This window comes from Benincasa hispida, chromosome 6, assembly GCF_009727055.1.
Source record: "Benincasa hispida cultivar B227 chromosome 6, ASM972705v1, whole genome shotgun sequence".
Lineage (NCBI taxonomy): Eukaryota > Viridiplantae > Streptophyta > Magnoliopsida > Cucurbitales > Cucurbitaceae > Benincasa > Benincasa hispida.
In genome coordinates, this window is record NC_052354.1 from 749,069 (window position 1) to 771,475 (window position 22,407).

At 33.6% G+C, this 22,407-nt stretch overlaps 1 protein-coding gene and 1 pseudogene across 1 annotated transcript; one reads left to right on the forward strand and one right to left on the reverse strand.

Moving 5' to 3' along the window:
- Window positions 1-4,307: 4,307 nt before the first annotated feature.
- LOC120079849 lies at window positions 4,308-8,026 on the reverse strand. Its single transcript, XM_039034282.1, has 4 exons — window positions 7,721-8,026; window positions 6,853-7,064; window positions 5,670-5,919; window positions 4,308-4,610 (listed from the first exon to the last, which is right to left on the reverse strand). Exons 1-4 carry the CDS (start codon window positions 8,024-8,026, stop codon window positions 4,308-4,310), a joined length of 1,071 nt encoding a protein of 356 aa, XP_038890210.1.
- Window positions 8,027-15,282: 7,256 nt separating this feature from the next.
- On the forward strand, window positions 15,283-17,604 carry LOC120079851 (annotated as a pseudogene).
- The last annotated feature ends 4,803 nt before the right edge of the window (window positions 17,605-22,407 follow it).

The following is a 22,407-nucleotide window of genomic DNA, read 5'->3' on the forward strand; positions in this document are numbered from 1 at the left end:
CTCTAATCCGTAGAAATAGTCGGAAAGATTTTATTCAAATTCCCAAGAGGCCCTTGGAGAGTGGAGTAGGTCGAGTTTGACCGAACCACTATAAAAATTACGGTGTCTTCTTCTCTAACTCTTTCCTTTTTATTTTTGCAATTAATTTAAGCAATTTATTGTATGTTTTAGTTTGTTCTTATTTATTTGCTAAAATTTGATAGAATTAAATTATCACACTTTTTGTCATCTTTTTTGTTGCATAAATTGAATTTTTCTTATTATTTATAAAAAGTGTATTAATTAGTTTAATATAGAAAAAAAAGTTTAATTAAACCCTATTCACCCCCCCTCTAGGGTTGCCATATCGATCCAACAAGGTCTACTGACTGAAATTAAGAATTAGCTAACGACCCATATCCAAATGAAAGATTTGGTCGATGCGCAGTTTGTTCTGCGCATTCAAATCTTTAAAGATCAAAAGAACAAAATGTTAGGCCTATTTCAGGTATCGTACATTGACAAGATATTTGTCAAGTTTTCTATGCAGAACTCTAATAGAAGTTTACTCACTTTCAGGCATGAAGTTATATTGTCTAAGAAACAGTGTCCTAAGACATTTCAAGAGGTTGAGGAAATGAGACGGATCTCTTATGCATCGGTTGTTGGTAGCCTAATGTATGCGATTTTATGTACTAAACCTGACATTATGTAGTGGGGATTGTCAGTAGATTTCAGTCTAATCCAGTATTTGATCACTGGACCACCATTAAGAACATCCTCAAGTATCTACGGAGAACAAGGCACTACATGCTCGTGTATGGTTCTAAGGATCTGATCCTTCAGGATACATAGACTCTGATTTCCAAACTGATAAGGATTCTAGGAAATCCATATCAGGATCAGTGTTCACTCTTAACAGAGGGACAATAGTCTAAAGGAGCACCAAAAAGGGGTGCATTGCTAACTCCACTATGGAGGCTGATTACATAGCAGCTTGTGAAACTGTTAAGGAAGTTATGTGGCTTAGAAAATTCCCGATTGATCTGGAAGTGGTTTCATAAATGTCTAAACCCATCACCCTTTATTGTGATAATATTGGTGATGTGGCTAATTTCCGAGAGCCACAATTTTATTTATTTAATAAAATATGAGATGTTTTAATCAACATTTAGTAACATTAGCCCACAAACTAATAAACTAACATCCAAGATTATCTACTGTAGCTTAAACATACATGTAGAGACATACAGGTGGATCATATTTAAGTGATAACCTAAATGGTTTGTAATACATGGATAAGGCTAGGTACCTTATCCTGGTGATGCTACGAATACAACCCACTTTTTAGATGTTACAATTGTTGTAAAGTGCTACAAATGATATGATCTTGATCATTCATGTGGAGGCATGTGAACAGGGGTATTCTATACAAAGGGATTTGTATAAGATCGGACCACGAAATGACTAGTCGCATTATATAACATCATTAATAATATAGACTTACATTTCACCAGGATAATCATAGGTGACATGACCTAAATCCTGAGTGAGTTGTGAACTTCTGCCTATGAAGGTGATCCTTTGATTTGTATGGGTGAGAATGGCCAGATCGCCAACTTAATAAGCCTACCATTTTGAGGATTCGTCTGATTGGGGAGCTAGAAACACAACTACACAAAATGGAATTTACTCTTTCCCTAATGTCGGGGTAAGTAGATAAATTACTCCTTTAAATACTGATTCCGAGGCTTGAAAATGTGGCGTCACACCCTCTCTTGGCCCGATAGGGGTTTTGGTCATAATTGGACTATGACTTATTGTTCATTAGATAGATTAATGGTACATAAAGAGTTAGATGTAACAATAGGGGCAAAACGATAATTTTGGCCCAACTGTACTTATGAACAATTTGTGAAGGGTCATCAAACTATTGACTGATTATATCCAATGGGCACAGAAATATGTCTGTAGTGCGAAAAGTGTAGTTGTCGGTCTTTAGTGGAGTGACCGGCAGTTAATGGATGGTAAATATTTAATTAAAGGAGTTTAATTAATTATTCAAGTATCATTGGAGCTTCAATCTACAGGTCTATAAGGTCCCCTTTGTAGCTCAACTGGGATTATTGATAATCAATTTTGGATTAATTTAAATTGTTCAAATTAATTGAGGAAATTAATTATATGTGATATAATTAAATTAAATTAATTATATATGATATAATTAATATAATATATTTTATACATTATAATATAAATTTTATTTTAGAGGAATTATATATTTGAATATGATCAAATATTAATTATATGGATGATATTCATATAATTAAATTTAGTATAAATGTGATTTATATTAAATGTCATGCATTATTGAGAGAAAAATAAATTATAGGTTATATTGTATTTGATACAATATAGAAATTATAGATTATGTGTTATATTTGGTATACATATAGTTCAATATATATAATATATGATAAGGTAGTTATTATATATATATATACACACACATATATAAGTTAAATAATTAAATTAAATTTATTTAATTTATTATCTATTTGAATTTAATATTGGAAGCGAGTTGTAGCTCCCTCCCCCTTAATTCTCTCATCAGATTGAGGAAGGGGGTGGTTCAGTTTTTTGACGATTACTTCGTCTTCTTCACAGAAAGTCATAGTGAGAACAATCAAAAGAAATTTCCCTGCAAGAAAACTTTCCTCTCTAAAAATCTCGATCCCTCTTCCCAAAATTTTTCAGAGCCCTAACACTCCTGATATTCTCACCCTATCCTACAGAAAATATAGAGGAAATTCTATTGGTGGTGTCCTCTTGTGGCAATGCTCAATTCGTGATTAATCGTCAATGTTTTGGAAAGGGAATTTCATGAAGAAGAAGAAATTCTTCTTCAAGGGTAAGTTTCTTAAAACCCTAACTCTTTTTTCTCATTCTCCTTAGCATTCTGTAAAACTATATTAATGAATAATTTGGTTCTGTAAATTTCAATTCTTTGTGAAGTTAAAAATTGGGAACGATGCCCACTTCTGTTGTGGAATTCACCGTTCCTTCAATTTCAAATATGCATCTACCTATCACCCTTTTGTGATAATAGTGGAACAGTTGCAAACTCAAAAGAACTGAGAAGCCACAAGTGCGGGAAACACATCGAGGGCAAGTACCATCTCATCAGGGAGATAGCACACTGAAGAGACGTGATCGTCATGCAAATAGCCTCATAAGACAATTTAGCTGATCTATTACAAAGGCCCTCACGGCTAAAGTGTTCGAGAATCACCTAGTTGGACTAAGACTATGAGATTCATAAATCTAGGGCAAGTGGGAGAATTCATGGGTATTTGTCGCCCTAGTTTATTATATTTATATTTATTCTTTCATACTCAACATTGTATATATTTGTAAACCATTGGAGTTTTGGTCCAAGTGGGAGTTTGTTGGGTTGTATGTCCTAAAACTCACAGTTTGTAATCTTTAAACAATTTTATTTACAATAAAATTGTTATTAAGGTTAAATCAATAAAGTTTTTATTGAACCTGTAAATTGCACTTGTAAAGCCTAAATCCTATAAACTAACGAACCCATGGCTATAGCATGAATACTTAAACTTTATGTAGAGACACATAAAAGATTAACAAGTTTGAGTATATAGCCAAAACAGTCTATAAGTATCAGGATAAGGTACCTTATCCTGTGGATATTATGAATTTGGCCCGCTTTGTATTTGATACAAACGATGTGATCCCGAAATTGTTTATGTGGAGACATGCGAGTGGAAACATCCTATGCAAAAGATGTTTGCATGAAACTAGACCACGAAATAGTCACTTTTCTTTATAACGTTGTTTACTGTTAAAACTGACTATTCCAACTCGCTGATCTAATGTAACTCGATCTCAATTCTGAGCTAACTATGAACTTCTATTTATTCGAGGTTATCCTTTAATCTGTAATAGCGGGAGTGACTCAACATCGCCCCTCAATAAGCCTCCTATTTTAGGGGTAAGACTAAGTAGATAGTCGGGAACATGGTCCTGCAAGATGAAATTCACTCCTACCCATTTTTAGGGATAGTAGATAGGTTGTTCCTTAAGTACTTACTTCTAGTATTGAACAAGGGATCCCACCCTCTCTATGACTAAAAGGAACTCGGTTTACTGAATAGGTGAAGAACTTGATTCATGACTATAAATAATGTCCATGAGAGTAGGTTGCAAGCGCACAAGGATATCATTCTACTTGAACTGTAGAGCTCAACAACAACAACAATACATTATTGGCAAATACTGATCGTCTGGTCGCCTGCTTGCCCTGATCAACATCGAATGAAGTTATCGAGAAGTGCCCTAAGTATGGCTTCAAAGTTTTGAGCTTCATGAACTAATAGATGACCATAATTAGGAAGCTCATGATATTGAATCCATGGAAGCTTTTGTGCTATAAAACGATTCAATTCAATAGGAACTATACGGTCTTCACTTCCTTGCCACATATGAACAGAACCCTTATTATCAGGAAATGGATTTGTCAACTCCATTGGATCAAACTCCCATTTTCCATAAGCACAAAGTAAGTCTCTGTGTAGAGATTCATGTTCACCTTGTTGTAATACTTTTTTCTGATTTTCATTGCAAAACAAAAGTATCATAAGAACAAATATTTTATAGTTAAGCATATCAATTATGCCAAGCATGTTCATTTAAAATTAAAAAACTATCAAAATATTGTTTACTTGATATTAGAGAAGGGCGTAACAAAATTAGTGATGTAATAATTACTTATGCGAAATATATTTGTCTAGTTGAGATTTTAATTTTTAGAATTTAAGAAAAATTGTTTTTTCAGTGCTTAGATTTTGAATCTAATTTATGGTTGGTCTCTAAGTTTCAAAATTGTATACATTTTATCTTTAAGTTTTGAGTTTGATTTTATTAATTTATAAGTTTTAAAATGTTACAATTTTATCTTTGAGACTTGAGCTTTATTTCAAATTTAGTCAATAAGTTTCAAGATTTATACTTTTAATTAGCCTTGATTTTTCACTAAAAAATACTCCATTTCATTTTTAGTGTTAATGTCTATTAATTAATCTAAAGGAATTACAAAAGTTTCACTATTAAAATCAAAATTTATTTTTATAATTATTTTAAACTATAGAGTGAAATCAATATTTTTTTAATAAATAATTTTTATGGTATGAAAAAAATATTTCTGTGATTATTCAACATGAATATTTCTTATGGTGCGAAAGTCATCTTAATTATATTTTTTGAATTTTTTTTTAAAAAAACTTAGATGCAGTACAACCTAGGCTACACCATCTCTTGTGCAGCCCAAACAGTATCCAATAACAATGTATTATATGACAAATTTTTTATTTCTTTTATTAGTTTTTGGCGTATAAGAAAAGAGAGCATCGAGTTAGCTCCATCTAATCATTGACCTACTTCTTTGACACAATTTATTTTTTTAGAATAGAAATGTAGAGCCGTCGGAGACGATGGAATGCGTTTAAATGAGGTTAGCATGAGCGAGATCTTTGACACAATTTATTAATAAATATATACTTGTTTTCCAAAATACTCATAGGAAAAAGGTGGTGAACTTAAACTCAAACTTGTACTTAAAATTGAAATATTGAGACTTGGAAAATTAGGTTAAAGATAAATTAATGTACCTGTTCTGGACGTTTGAGTAACCTGTTTAATATGGTTGAATCAGAATGAAGAAACATGCCTTGTCTACCCAATATTTTGAACCATTTTTGAGTCATCCAGCAATAGAACAACCAAGGTGTGTAATGTGCTATCCGAAACGTTCGTTTGTAAGATTCAGGAAATTTCTCAAATGAATGTTGTGACAAAGCTGAAGGAAGGGAAGGCCACCAAAAATTCACAATAGGTACAACTAGGGAAGCTCCTAGGAGTCTGCAAAATATATAAACCATTGAGATCAACAACGTTTTTATCAAAGGAAAACAATGGTCGTTAAGTGCGACAAGCTTGTTCGTCAACTTTACGCTTATTGTTTCTAGGTTAAATTTTAAATTTAGTCCCGAGAAAATTAGAATTTAGTCTCTATGGTTTGATTCTCGTAAATAGTCTTTATGGTTTATAATTAGAATTTAGTCTCAACCTTTGGACTATTTATGAAGATTTTATCAAATTATTGGAGCCGGATTCTAACTTTTGAAATTATATGGACTAAGTTCTAATTTTTTTTAAACTATATAAAGTCCAATTTTGTAATCTAATTTTGTTACTATTATTCAAAATTAGGTTCTAATTAATTTTTGAGTTATGGTGTTTATTTAGCTTATGTATTTCAATATTGTAATTGTTGAGGATATCACGTTGAAAAAATCAAAGGATCTCAAATGCTTATAAGATACATAGGCTAATTATCTTGTTGATGATTGGTTTTGAGATGGAACTATACGTTATCTAATATGGTAATAGAGCAATGGCAATCTTATCCCCAAAAAAAAAAAAATTGAGATCAGATCCAAGAATGGTAAACCTAAGTAGACACCATCTGGAGTGGGCATATTGAGGATCCTACATTCTAAAAGTCAAAAGACTTCACAATGTTTATATGATACATGATTCTTAAATAATATAGGTCATCTATGTCAAGTGTTTACAAATTGAAATGAAAATTGAGGCCCCGTTTTAATTTGATAATCATTTGGTTTTTTAAAGTTTGTATATACCTTAGAGTTTTTCTTACCAAATTTTGAAAATTTAAAAAAAAAATGTCTCATTTGATAACTATTTCATTTTTAAGAGTTTAAAAACTAAATTTGTAATTCTAACTCGAAGGAAAAAGAATCAAAGATAGTGAAATGAAGATAGAAATGCCTGTGTGGAATATATTTGAGACAACCCCAAATAGGGTATGTTCCCATTGAACATCCAATAACGTAAAATTTTGTGCCAAGCTTCAATTTGTCAGCTAATTCTTGAATGTCAAATGCCTCTGTCTTGACTGAACGTGTTGGATTTGGATCACTCTCACAATAACCAGCTCTATCGTACACTACTAAGTACAACTTAAGCTCCTCCATAAGTTCCTAAAAATCAAATATTTAGTACATTTTAGTGGAAATAACACAAAACTTAGTAAACGGGCTCTTAATTAATTACTTCTACTTGATTAAAGAAGTCAAGGGGATCCTCGTTTTAAAAATGTAAATTTTTAGTCCTTAAATTTTTAAGAATAAGTACATTTGATTCTTAAATTTTCAAAATGTATCTTTTTAATTCTTAAGTTTTTAATAAGAATAGGTTTAAAAGGTCATTGGAGTAGTTTTTTTAATTTTAAAAAATTATTATATGATATTTAAAATGGCAAATTGCAAAAATCACATATAAAGTATGGTAATAGTTGCAACTAATCTCAAACTTTTAATTGTACAAATTGAGTCTTCAAACTTATACAAGTATTAAAATTGGACTCTCAAGCTTACATAGAAATGGTAACAGTTGTATAAGTTTGAAGGTTCAATTTTTATCGTTTGGAGGTCTTGTTTCTATAACTATTATAAGCTTGAGGGTCCAATTTTATCACTTGCATGAGTTGGAATGCTCAATTTTCATAATTAAAGTTTGAAGGTCTAATTGCAACTACCACTATACCAATATTTTATTAGTAATTAAGATTAAAAAATGAAAAAGACCAAAAATGAAGACATTGATGAGCAAAAGAGAAGAATTAATAATATAGTACTTGAGAAATAGGCAAGTCCATATCTTTGCAGCTATCAAGGCCATGACAAAGAATGATTTTGTATTGAGCTTCCTCCTTAGAAACTCCTAATTCTCTATAGGCCAAATGCCTTCCATCATTCAGCTTTATTCTTGGGGAAGTCAGTGGAGGACCATTTGCTAATCCACATATTCTTGGAGGTGGAGGCTTTATAAGTGTTTGATAAATCCATCCAATAAAACCCAATGCAAAGGCTGCCCCTATTACTGTAGTAATCATACTGATGTTTTCTGCAAAAACTAATAAAACTTCATCATTAGAGGCCATGTAATTGTTTAACATACCTTCAATAATTCATCACCAAATGTTATAATCAACAAACAAAAAAAAACCGTGAAAGCATCATTAAATGTAAAGATCGACATAGAGATTTGTTAACAGTGTGTTAGTTACAATCTCGGATAGAGGGAGAACGATTTTATCATTAGAGAGAAAATATCAAATAATACAAATGCATATGCACCCTTATATTTGGTTAATGAACATAAGACATTAAAAACATATGTCAAAAAGAATATAGTTCAACTAGCATCAAATATATACTATCAACTTCGAGGTCAGAGGTTCAGTCCTCCATCTCACATATTGTAAAAGAAAAACATATAGCTGAAGAGACTTTGGAAGATATATATATATATATATTAAGAAAACATAAAAGTTTGGCACAACTGCAACATAAGGCAGAAAATAAATGAAGTATTCACAGCCAGATGAAAGGGAAGAAATTAGGCAAAACTATGATCCAATTCTTAACTCAGATGATACCTTCACTTTGAAGAAATGTTTTGTGTGCAGACTACAACAAATATAAGCATATAATTTGCATAAGAAACCATGGTGAAGAGCAAGAATTTATAGCAGTAAACAAAGAGGATGATGAAGAGTAAGAAAGAGAAAGAATGAGGAGTATCTGCTCTAAGCTCAATTTCAAAACAAAGTCGGTTTTGAAACGTCGATGAGTTCACGTAATACTTTAGTCTGAATCTCACAATTGTGAAGAAAAGGAGGTTGTTGTGGAGCTCTTTACAAAACTCACTTACTGCTCTAAGCTCACGTTATTGTTTTTTGCTGTTTATGCTTGTTGTTTGTCTGTTTGTAGCTTGCAAAGCCAAGTCTTGTGTTCTCTCTCTTACATGCAGGCATGACCCCTACATATTCCATGCTCGCTTATATCATCCCATACATTCTTCTATTCTCTCTCTTACATGCATAACATCCCATTCATTTCTCGATCTCTTCTCTTCTCTTCTCTCTCTTACATCTAAGATTCCACTCATTCCTTCTCCGGATGAATGACTCAAAAGTGAAAGGAAAAATGAAATATGTCCTACTTTTTAGAATTGAGGTTTCTTTTTTTTTTGTCTACGTCATATTCATATGAAATTTTTATTTAAAGCCTCTTACAGTGTCGTTTAATTCCCGAAAAGGACTACGAAACAAAAGAAAATTTGTATAATACTGAACTACTCCTATCACTACAAAGACGTAGCAATAGTGGTAAGTCCGAGTCGATCCGCAGGGAAGTGCGATTTGTTTTGTTAAGTTAATTTACTAACTAGAGCGGTGAATGGGGGGTTTTGGTGTGGAAGAGATATATGCGTAAAATTAAAATAAAAGGGTAAATATAATCTAGAATATGAGTCTATCTAATTTCTAGAGCAAGATAGAGAATCCTATGCAATTTCTTTCAATAGGCACCAATTAGTTACACTGAATCTGTCAACCTCTCAACCTATTAGAGAATCTAATTGCCCAAATAGCCAAATTCGATATTAAACCAAATCAGTGCTAATTCAATTTACAACTCTTCCTTCTTAGTGACATATAAGTCAAAATTGAATTGCATTGTGAAAGGGTTCAATTGTTGATACATACTACAAGCCGGAAAAACCATCTCTTATAGCATCATTTATTTGGAAAGATTAAATCATGGCATATATAAATTTGGTCAGAAGTCTAGACTTTACACATGCGATTCTAATTTGCACAGCTAAATCAATCAATTTATGCATAGGCTATGACGATTTTGCAAACAAGAATTTCGATAAACTAATTTGTCAGATCAATTCATAAAAATTCCATTAAGATTCAACAAATCATCCCAAAGAGTTCACAACAACTCAGTTAAATTAACTAGAAATCCTTTAAGGGATTAAACATAAGGCTCTTGCTCAAAAAAATTAGATAGGAGTTACCTCTTGATTCATAGAAGAGTTACACATCTGATCCATCGATTACACCCCAAAACAAAAAGAAAAACTAACCTAAGGATACTAAATTCTGAAGGGAAAGGAAGAAGAATGAAGGTTAACTTCGACCTTCATCAATTCAGCCCCTAAAAGTTAGCATCATTTGACCTAAAGACGAAAGGAGGTATTTACAGGAATCATTGCAGCATTGCAACGCTTGAAATAGCTTTGCAATGCTCAACAGATTAAGCCACTAGCATCAGGGAAACATTGCAATGCTGGCGTTGCTGTCAACTCGGAGCGTTGAAACACTGGGAGCAACATTACAACACTCCCCTACACATCAGGCTACTATTTTTCAGCATCAGGCAAGCGTCAGGGCTTCGTATAAGGTGAGCGTTGTGACGCTGAAGCAGGGGTATTATGGTCTTTTTGACTCCTTTGAAGCCCGGATGCTCAAATAACCTCCAAATTGCTTTAAATTAACCTCGTTCTTCACCAAATCGTTAATTCTATCTCTTGATTACTCAGTACCTACAAAATAGAAAAATAAACACATAAAATCCAATAATGAGTCTGAATTAAGCTAGGAATAATAACTCTTTTTGTGAGCTATCAATTATCAAAACGGAACCTCGTGCATGTGATTGCCCATTTCACTCTCTACTCTTTCGTTGTCTCACTCTAATCTATCACTCTCCTAACTTCTATGATCTCCTCTCTCCCTTCCTCTCTTGCTCACACTCTCTCACTTGGTCTCATCTCTCTCACTCACTCCCCATCTTTTCTCTCTCTCAATCTTCATTCATTAACTATAGGACATTCAAGTATAGACCTATAGTTGTACTATTATGTATTATAGGACATATTGCATCCATAGATTTAATGATCATCAACAAGCAAGTCAATCCTTTTTCTTAATTTTATTTGTGTCAAATGTCTGTTTTACCCAAGTAATAACATATTTCTCCTCAAGTACCACTGAACTCTAATGAACAATTTGTTTATGGTCTAACTATAAACTAAGTTCCTCTCAAGCCAGTGAGAAGGTGAGGTTCTGTTATTCAAGTCGCGAAATCAACACTCAAGGAAACTATTCATCTACTTTCTTTATATGGGAAGGAATGAATTCTATCTTGTGAAATTATATTCTCAACTTATTATTCAGTCAACTCCCAAAATGAAGCATATTGAGTCAGCTACCTGGGCCAATCTCACCCATACAAATCAAAGGATGAGGTCCCACAAATAAGAGTTCATAACTCACTCAGGATTAAGATCGAGTCGAATTTGATCATCCTATGAAATATTAATCTCTTCCATTAATGGATTTAATAAAGAGAGATTAAATATTTTGTGGTCTAGTCTTAGACACTCTTTGTATAGGATACTCCACTCACATGTCTTCACATGAACGATTTAATTCTAATCGTTTATAGCTATTACAAAGTGGGTTATACCCATAGTGTCACCATGCATGATAAGACACCCAACTAGAGGTAAATGACTTGAACATGATACATTCTATATGTCAACCATACATATTGTCCTAGATTACATATAACAACTTTGGATTTTTCACAAAATTGGATTACATGTTATGCAAAATACAAAATGCAATAACAACTTATTTTATTAATTAACAAGAAAATATTTAGTATAAATATACAAGCTTTAGGGCACAAAACCCAACACCTTTGTAGGCAAAAGTTCATAATTCGCTCAAAATTAAGATCAAAGTCGCATATGATCATCATATGAAATATTTTAATCTTTTCAATCAACAGATTTATAAAGAGGGATTAAACATTTCTTGATCTAGTCTTTTACATAAACTCATTGTATATGATATCTTCACTTGCATGTCTCCACATTGACAATTTGGATCAGATTATTTGCAACAATTACAAAGTGGGTCGTATTCATAGTATCACTAAAATAAAACATGACTTAATCTTATCTATATATTATAGACCATTAAGGTTATTTCTTGAACATGATTCACACTCATATGTCAAGTGCCCACTGTTAAAGATTACATTAATCAATAACATAATATTCCCAAATAAAATAATTAAATAACTTACTAAAGGGTTAGGTGCACAAATAACAATCTTGTCCAAAATAATAAAAAATATAGCACTTGGATAAATATATTAGGGATATGGCAAAATATTAGCACAAGATATCACTGATAGTCATATTAGTAAATGACTAAAAAGTCCACGCACAACCCACCATTTCGCCGCCTTCTTCCAATTTTTTCGAAATTGAAAGCTATCATTGATAGTTGTGAGATGTACGCCTTAAAACCTCGTAGTTAATATGTTATTTAAAATAATAGTTGATAATTTTATATATGCAATTATCCATTAAAAAAAGATCAAGGTTATTTTGTGAATTTTGAATAGTATGTGGTAGGCATACATGTGAATCCACTACAAGAAATTTAGCCTTTTATGTCGGTTGGAAAAAATAAACACGGATGTATAATGTCGGTTGTAAAAAGAAAAAAATGGATCTTTAATGTCGGTTTTAAACCGACATTAAACATATATTTAATCTGGCTATAATGTCGGTTTAAAACTAGCATTGTAGCTAAACCCCATTTACTCTTTCCTTTTATTAAAAACCCTATTTTTTCATTCATCAAATTTTCTTCTCTTTCTTTTTCTCACAAATTTTTTCTACCTTAGAACCCTCTCGCCACCATCTCCATCAGTCCATCACCATCATTCATCAGATCTTTTGTTCCCACCACCGTCTTCCGTTTCTTCATCAGATTTTCGTGCGTTCCAACTTCGTCCTTCTGATAATCAGCTTCACCAAGTCTACCATTTATTCTTCCTTTTTATTAAAAACCCCAATTGTTTCATTTGTCAAACTTTCTTTTCTCTCTTTTTCTCACAAATTTCCTATCCCTCAGAACCCTCTTGCCACCATTTCCATCAATTCGTCGACGTCTCATTAGATCTAACTCCACCATCTTCCATTCCTTCATTAGATCTATGTGTGTTCCAACTTTGTCCGTCTAATTGTTAGCTTCACCAGGTCTACCATCTATTCCTCTGTTAGGTCCGCGTTGATTCGTCCGTCGTCGTGAGTCGGGCGTCAGATCATTGATTCCTTCATCAAATCGTCGATTCATTCGTCAGATTCGCCAACCTGTCGTTCTTCAACCCAATCTCAGCTCAGATATGTTCCAATCTTCGAGCTTCGCTCAGATCTATTCAAGCTCTAATTTGTTCAAGATCTTCAAGGTCTGATCTGTTTCAATTTTGTACTAGTGATGAAAGCATGATCTTTTACATAAAGGGTGATTTATGTCTCTCTTTTCTTTCCATCAGATTTGTTTCAAGATTTCTCTTTTCTTTCCTTTTCTTTTCTCTTATCTTCACTTCTACTCCTTCTATGAGTTTGCAGGTGGATTATTCCATAAAAACTGAGATTTTTGGTTTTAGATTAAAATGAAGAAGCAAAAAATCTTTGCATTAGAATATGGTTCCTCGATAAGTGTAGGTACTCATCTTAATATTAGAACTCGTTTTTATTGAACTATATATTCAAAATCAATTTGAGTAAAAATCTTGATCATATTCCATAGATTTCATTGGTAAAGTGCATTTATAATTTTGATTCATTGAATGCAAGACTAACTCTACCTCAATAAGTGTAAGTACTCCTCTTAATATTAAAACTCGTTTTTATTGAACTATATGCTCAAAATCAATTTGAGTAAAAATCTTGATCATATTCCATAAATTTCATTGGTAAAGTGCATTTATAATTTTGATTCATTGAATGCAAGACTGACTCTACCTCAATAAGTGCAGGTACTCATCTTAATATTAAAACTCGTTTTTATTGAACTATATACTCAAAATTAATTTAAGTAAAAATCTTGATCATATTCCATAGATTTCATTGGTAAAGTGCATTTATAATTTTAATTCATTGAATGCAAGGTTGACTCTAAAATGCTATTTTTTTTGTTATACTTAGTTACATATGAGAAGATGTGCAATGAGTTGAGGTCTGAAAAACTCAATATTGAGAAGATGTGCAGTGAGTTGAGGTATGTTTTATTGTATCTCAGTTTGTATTAAATGTATACTAGCTTTGAATCTAGACATTATCTTGTACTCTCCTAAATTAATCTTATTTGTGCAAAGACCTTTAACTACAGTACATGTATGAAATTGACAAAGTCACAGCTGGACAGCGATTGGATTTGAATCTTGAAAGAAGATGAGTATACTTCTCCATGTAAAAGAATCGGGTGGGGAAAAATTCATTAAGAATGTTCTTACCCTTGTATGTTAAATCAATTAAATTTAGAACATTTAGTTATATTTTCTTTTGGTTACTTGTATTTTCTAAACTTTGAAACGTTTCTACATTTGTATGTTTCCTGATTGTACTTATACATACTAGATAGTCTTCCACCATGTAATGTCGAAACAAAGCATTCTCATATATACTAGGTATATCTCTTACCATTTTACATTTGTTTTGTTTAAGAAAGATGTTATACTCATAATGTTAAATGATTCATAGGGCTTAATTCAAGCAATTGGAATAAGCAACTATTAACCAAAGCAACAGGTAAAGATTAGGTCGATTTGTGTGGTTTCAAGTGTTTTGTGAGAGAGTCTTGTTTCAGGTTGGTTTGTTTCTAATTCTTGGAATTGTTTGTTTGTGTAGTTGAATTTTCTTCATCTTCTTCATTTACTTTGTTAGGGTTATTATATTCTCTTTTTTTTTTTTCATTAAGATCTTGTTTCTTTCACCATTCTGATTAGTGATTAGTGCATAAGCTGAGAGACTAAAATTGAGAAGTAATCTTGTTGTTGTTTGAATTTATTCTTATCAATTGGCTTTAACCCTTTGGATATTGTTTTGTTGAAGTTTTACCTAGACTTGGATTAGCTTGGCTCTTGCTAGTAGTAGTTTAATTGGAGATAAATTGAAAATCTAAGCTCCTAAAAACTAAGAAGACATTTTGTTTTTTACTTTTGGATGAGCATTGCTAGGGAAACATGTTTAAATCTTCTCCGTTTCTTCTTTTAGCAACAATTATCTTAAGTCTTCTACAATTCATTCTCTTAAGTCTTCTGCCATAAATTTCCCCCAAATAGTTGTATTCTATAAATTCATTATGGCTACAAACTTGAGTGCTTAGTTCTTCTATAGTCAACATTTGGTTTTCTTCACAGTACTTAAAGTAATCAACTTAGTTTTGGTGGATTCTTTTCGCTAGGTTTGTTGACACCACAAAACAACATTGATTTTTATGCATGAGTCAAGTGTTAACCAAGTAACTGCCTTTAGGTCATGCCTGGTCTTCTGATTATGGTTGTTCGTAACATTGAGGAATCGTTCGTGGCTAATCAAGCGAGTGAAAATTTATTTTCTATGGTTTTCAACATTAAGAAGTCTGAGGTAATTAACAAAACTTCATGTAGAATAATTGAACCTTTTGAAGATGAATAATTTCTTAATCTTGTGTATGTTGCCTTACATTGTCATATTCCAGCGTTTATATAGAGAGAGATTGAGTTTTGATTTCTAGCTATAAGTGTTTCCTTCCTATTAATTTTATTATATTATCTCTGATGAACTCTTTAAGACCAATTCTAACGGTACTATTTGAGATATATGTACTTTATGAACTCTTAGGTTACTATTAATTACATGATAATATTGCACCATTTTATAGCGATCAATTGATGTTTTAAAGTTACATTGCAGGTGCTTTATTCTCGATTCACTAATGAAGAGTTTTTCCAAATGAGATACAAAGGTACTCTTAAAAACTATTCTGCTTAGTTATACCAAAATATTCATGAATAATTATAGAAGTCAATGTAGAAAAGCTTAGAGATTTCTATACCCATGCATGGAAATACCAGAGTTTTAGCCATCTGGGTATATAGTGATTAGTGATTGTGCTTTCCAGCAATACATGAATTTCCAAACCCCTCCCATTTTGTACTATCTTTTTTGCTTTGTGATTTCACTTGTAAGTGATTTTTCTATAGCTATTCTGTTTGTCAGGGATTATCCTCTATAGGCGTTTTCAGATAACTAATTCACATTCAAACTATTGCAAGAAAGTGCAGATTCACATCCCAAAAGTCCAGTGCCTTCTTTAGAACATTTGCTTTCTCTTTTGAGTTCTCATATTGGTGAGAAGCAATGTTGTTGCCCACGTGTTGATCCCAATTGGAGTTTCTCCTCCCAAATTCTTACTCTTCCTTTACTGTGACAAACATTTCCTTACTTAAAAAAGGTAGGTTTCTTCGTAATTCATGCCAACATAAATTCCCTTAGTTGGTGGAGTTCAAATCACAAAGATTTCTCTTGTACTTTCTATGATTATTTTAAAATGAAAACCTTTCTTGTAGTTCTTTTTTAGGTGGGGGTTTCCTCTACCCCAGCCCTTAGGCTACCTTGCCTTTACCATAATGTGATATATATATTGAAACTCTCCTTGTAGATTGGTTTTGGAATTCTAAAGAAGGTAGTTTGGTTATCCATTATGTCATCTCCCTCACCTACATGTCTTCAATCTGGTTGCTGATATGGGTCGTATGGGCTTCATCCAATCCAATCACTCTATTATTATGTATAATAACACCATGATCAACTTCAATATGCTTGAAGTTGCAAGAATCAATGGAGTTAAGAGGTTAGTTTTCAAGGAAAATTTTCTCAATTCGTGGTGTTTAGGCATGCTTTGAATCTTTCATTGTACAAGGTTGGTTGGTTAATGTTTTTATGCTTTACAGTTATGGCTTGTCGGTGCGGGGTGGGGTTAAGATGAGCTAGAAATTTTTTAAAGGGGAATATTTTGTATTCTAAATCTTTTTAATTTGAGATTATTCCCTCCTTTGTTGTTGGTTTTGTCCCTACTAATGAGAAACGAAGTACCTAACAGATAATTTGATCTTCTATCATGTGAGTGCAGTTTTTTCCATGCTTCTAGTGCTTGCATCTACCCTGAATTTAAGCATTTGGAAACTAATGTGAGCTTGAAAGAGTCAAATGTTTAGCCTGTTGGGGTTCATATTTACTTATATGTTAATGATTTGGAAGTGAAACAATTGTCAGATATGTACTTATTAAAATCGTGTTAACGTTTGTTTTGTAGCCCCAAGATGCTTATTGTTTGGAGAAGCTTACTACAGAGGAGTTGTGCAAACATTATACTAAGGATTTCGGTATTGAGTGTCAAATTGGGAGGTTCCACAACATTTATGGTCCATTTGGAACATGGAAAGGTAGATCCAAATGCAAGAAATGGTTATGTTATCTCTAGAAAATTCATAATGTAAGATCTAATGTTATCGGCTTATTCATATAGGTGGAAGGGAAAAGGGTCCTGCTACATTCTATAGAAAGGCCCTCACTTCTGTAGACAAGTTTGAGATGTGGGAGATGGTCTTCAAACAAGATTTTTCACTTTCATTGATGAATGTATAGAAAGTGTCCTGAGGTATGAAAGCTCAATTACTGTAAATTCCATGTTTAAAATTTGTTCTTTCTTGGATTTGGTATAATTTTAAGCACCTCAAGAGTGTTCAAAGGTGGAAAGAGTTTAAGACATTTGGAGATACCCTTCAAGGACTTGGGATTAGTTGGGGTGGGCTATGAACATAATGCAAAGGGAAAATAACCTTAGTTTAAGTAGTTTTTGGCTTATTGGTTCTAGCTCAACTCTAGCTAATGGAAAATAATAGTCTATATTTTGTGTTCTAAGCAACTTCTATTATATAAACTTTGAAAGGTTTGAATTTTATATTAAGTTTGTGAAGATGTGAAACATTGAAGAACAAATGACATATTTTCCTGATGTGCAACATTCTTTAATATGTTTTTATAAGTTCTTATTATATGTTGTTTGCCTATTTTTCTCTGCTTGCAGGAAGTCATTGATAATGGGCAGAAATGCACGTTATCATAGTGCTAATTTCTTAAACAATATTGGATTGCGTTGATGAAATATGTTAATTTGCGTCCATTAAGCATCAATTTCATAATATTGCGGTCGCATGTGTTCATCGCATTAGAACAGTTGATTTTGTATTTTTGTGCAGAGTATGCATTGACGCAATTCAATAATTACGATCATAGGAAATCATCGGTCGAGTACAAGTTCACCACAAGGATTTACAATGATTGTGCTCGCAATCATTCGCCCGAGAAGGATCGCTGGAACCTGGTCAGCGCAACTTGGTGGGCGTATCTGGGTAAGAGGCCAATTAATCGCGATGGGATCAAAAGCTGATGACAGTCAAATCCGAATTAAGTTGACAGCCGATAACAATCACAAAGTACATTCAACTTTTCGGTGTAAATATTCGACGCATCAGTCAGGAAGTAAAACCATCTCATCTGTACAATCATGAGAAAGAAGTCGCCGTTCATCTTAGATGTTCTATAAATACCAGAGGCATCCTTTGGAAAAAGGGTTCACCAGTTCATTTCTTTGTTCCACGAATTCGTTCGCCCTTGTTCATAGTTTTCTTTCGTTTTAAGGAAGACGTGAGAAAGAAGGTTGTGCCGATAGATCGTTCTGGTAGCGCCGGAAGCTTTAAGGACAGAGAGAGAGCCGACGCCTACGGAAGCGGGAACATCTTTAGAACCGAATAGAGATTACAGTGTAAAAGCCTCGGTCAGCAAGGAATTGCTACCAGACTNGCCTACGGAAGCGGGAACATCTTTAGAACCGAATAGAGATTACAGTGTAAAAGCCTCGGTCAGCAAGGAATTGCTACCAGACTCTCTACCTTTAACTTTCATTGTCATTTTGTACTCCACTCATTTATCGAAATGGAATCTATTTCTCTATATCTGTTCACTCTCTGTTATTTACGCATGAGTAGCTAAATTAGTTGAATGGGCTGAGAAGCATTTAGCTAGCACAACTAGGGAATCTTCTTGCTATGCGATTATCTTGTATTATGTATGCTTTATTCGTCCATTAGAGATACTCGGGAGGGTAGTCTAAAGACATGATCTAGACTTGGGAAGGTCAGGTTAGAATTTAGGCTTGGGAGAGTCAGATTAGAACGCATAATCAAGAGATGGGAGCTTAGGAATGAACACTATTTGTTATCAACGCATCACATGCATTCTAAAGATAGGATACGATTGTATGCAGTAACATGTATTTTGCATCATCGCATAGGACAAGAGTAGAGACTTAGGGATAAGCTCTATGGACACTTTTGTATTTAACACATGCGTTCTAGACTTAGGAGCATTGCATTTGCATTGGAAAATGACTTGTTGTGCATGGTGGTAGCATGATCGCATAGTCTGACGCATTCCCAAGTAACGCTAGCTAAAGATCTTCTCAACCCATTCATCGCATACTTAAGTTATAATATATACATGCATTAAGCATATTCATGCATCATCTTTATATTATAAGTGTTATAGTATAAGGGTGTATGAAAGCATGTATATTTGGTTCATTACAATTTATATAAGAGTTATATATAGTAATGAATGAACATTGCATGATGCATGACACTTAGGTTAATTTACAAAAGTTATAAATACCTAGTCTAGCTTAGCAATATGGTTGATTTTAGTTGTGTCTTTTTATAAATGTTATAAATAAAGAAATTAGAACTAAAATCAATAAGAAAGACATGCATGCACATTTAGGTTTTAATCATGTTTTAAAAGAGTTTTTAAATATGATTGAGATTAACCTAAGATCACGGTTCTAACAAGATTAGAAACATAAGTTTAATCTTTTAATTTAATTTAACAGGATTAAGTTTGACTGATAAAAGATTCAATATGTACCAAGTCTATCTATAAGGGACCTTTTGTCAAAGGCAGGTTCTGTCTAGGCTAAGGTATTTAAGCTGACAGAACACCCCCTACCTAGGAACCTACCTAGAAAGGTGAATTAGATAGATTTGTTGCATGCATGTAAATTTGATGAAAGTCTGTTAAAGTGTTTAATATGACTTGAATCAAAGTTGTTTAATTATCAAAAGCAAGAGTTTTTTTTTAGCCAATTAAACACACACTAAGATAAAATCAGTAGTCGGATTGTCTAAGTTAATGAATCCCTGGGTCTAACATTTAGTGGGAGGTACTTAGAGCATATGATACTTCACTTAAACCTCTACATGTTTCTCCATAAAATTTCACACCATGAGATCTATCCTCAGCCTCGTGGCACCCTAAGAGTTTCCCTTAAAGGATGGTGTTTTGGTAGGTCAATACCAAGGTGAATGGATAAAATGTTCACAGTAAATGGGACGGGACATGTGACAACATATCTCACGGTCTCTCTCATTAGTTGGATAACATTTTCGTGTATCACCTCGAGGCACCCTAGGAGTGTCCTTCTAAAGGATGGTTGTACTTACACAACTCTTTATCTGATCTCCTGGAAAGGACAGGATTGCTTTACTCTCTTGTCCTAATCTGGTTTTTCCCTATGGTGGACGCATTTGGGCGAGACTCTAGGGCCTAAAATGAGGGGTTACACTTACGCGGAATTGTTAAGGTTGTTAACAAATTCTGGGCCGAATAATAATGACTGTTAGAGTCAGTTACAAGAGTTGTTTCTGTCTAATGGTTGAGAATGTCTCATCTCAGTGAAGGGGCACTTGATCACCCCAACTTTGACTTTTGTCCTGCCTCGTTGGGGCATCATTGCAAAATAGATGTCACTGCACTTAGGATACATTAGAACTATTTTGCTAGAACCTAAAATTGGTGTTCAAAGTGGTAATACAAATAGACTTATTAAGTTTGTTCTTATTTTCAGCAACTTTTAATTAATGGCAACCGCTTCTTTAGCTCTTTTATCCACTGACAAACTGACTAGCAATAACTACGCTAGTTGGAAAAACATGATAAACACAATACTGATCATTGATGACCTCCGATTCCTCCTTATGAAGGAGTGTCCTCCCATTCCAACTCAAAACGCTGCTCGAAATGTTCGAGAGGCTTATGATAAATGGACACGGGCGAACAAGAAGGCCCGAGCTTATATCTTGGCCAGCTTGAAGAATGTCTTGGCCATGAAGCATGAGCCCATGGTCTCTGCACATAAGATCATGGAGTCCCTGAAGGGAATGTTCGGATAACCATCTGGGCAGCTCAAGCATGAAGCTCTAAAGTTCATCTTCAACTCCAAAATGAAGGAGGGTACATCTGTTCGAGAACATGTTCTTAACATGATGATCCACTTTAATGTGGCATGGATGAACGGGACTTACATCAATGAGGGCAACCAGGTTAGCATTATTCTGGAGACGTTGCCAGAAAGCTTCCTATACTTTGTAAGCAACGTTGTTCTAAACAGGGTTGATTATACCCTTATAACTCTCCTCAAAGAGTTGAAGACATTTCAATCCTTGTTGAAAAGCAAGGAGAAGAAGGTTGGTGAGACAAATGTTGCTTCATCATCTAAAAATTTCCTCAAGGGTTCGACCTCAGGAACTAAGTCTGCACCTTCTTCTTCTGGCACTACAAAGTGGAAGAAGAAGAAGCGTAGTAAATGGAAGGGAAATCGCCTGCTAACCCAAATCTTGCTACTCCGAGGGGTAGGCGACCAACGCCGTTTGAAAAAAAGAAAATGTTTCCACTGCAACCAAGATAGGCGCTGGAAGCGGAACTACCCACGTTAGTTGAAGGAGAAGAGAAAGGCCAAGGCCAATCAAGGTAAATGTAATTTACTTGTTTTGGAGACTTGTTTAGTGGAGAATGATGATTCTGCCTGGATTATAGACTCTATGGCCACTAACCATGTTTGTCCTTATTTTCAAGGAATTAGATCCTGGCGGTAGCTTGAGGCTGGTGAGATGACAACGTGAATAGACACCGGGCACATCGTATCAGCCATGGCAATGAGAGGCCTTCGATTGACTTTACATAATAAATTTGTCATTTTGAATGGTGTGTATGTAGTTCCCAAGTTAAAGAGAAACTTGATTTCTATAAAGTCATTGCTTGAATGTAAATACACTCTAAATTTTTCATTTAATAAAGTGTTTATTCTGAAAGATGGTGTTGAGATATATTAAGCTAAACTTGATAATAATTTGTATGTGTTAAAATCGTTAGCAAAAAATTTCCTCCATAACATAGAGATTTTTAAAATTTTCGTAACTCAAAACAAACGACCTAAAATTTCTCCTAAAGAAATACCCAATTTTGGCACCTTTGTTTGAGGCACATCAATCTCAATACGATTGAGAGGTTAGTAAAGAATGGACTTCTAAACGAGTTAGAAGAAAATTTTTTACCCGTGTGCAAGTCATGCGTTGAAGGCAAGATGACTAAAAGACCTTTTACTGAAAAATGTTATCGAGCCAAAGAGCCTTTAGAGTTACTGCATTCAGACCTTTGTGGTCTGATGAATGTGCGAGCCAGGGGAGTATACGAATATTTCATCACTTTTATTGATGATTATTCGAG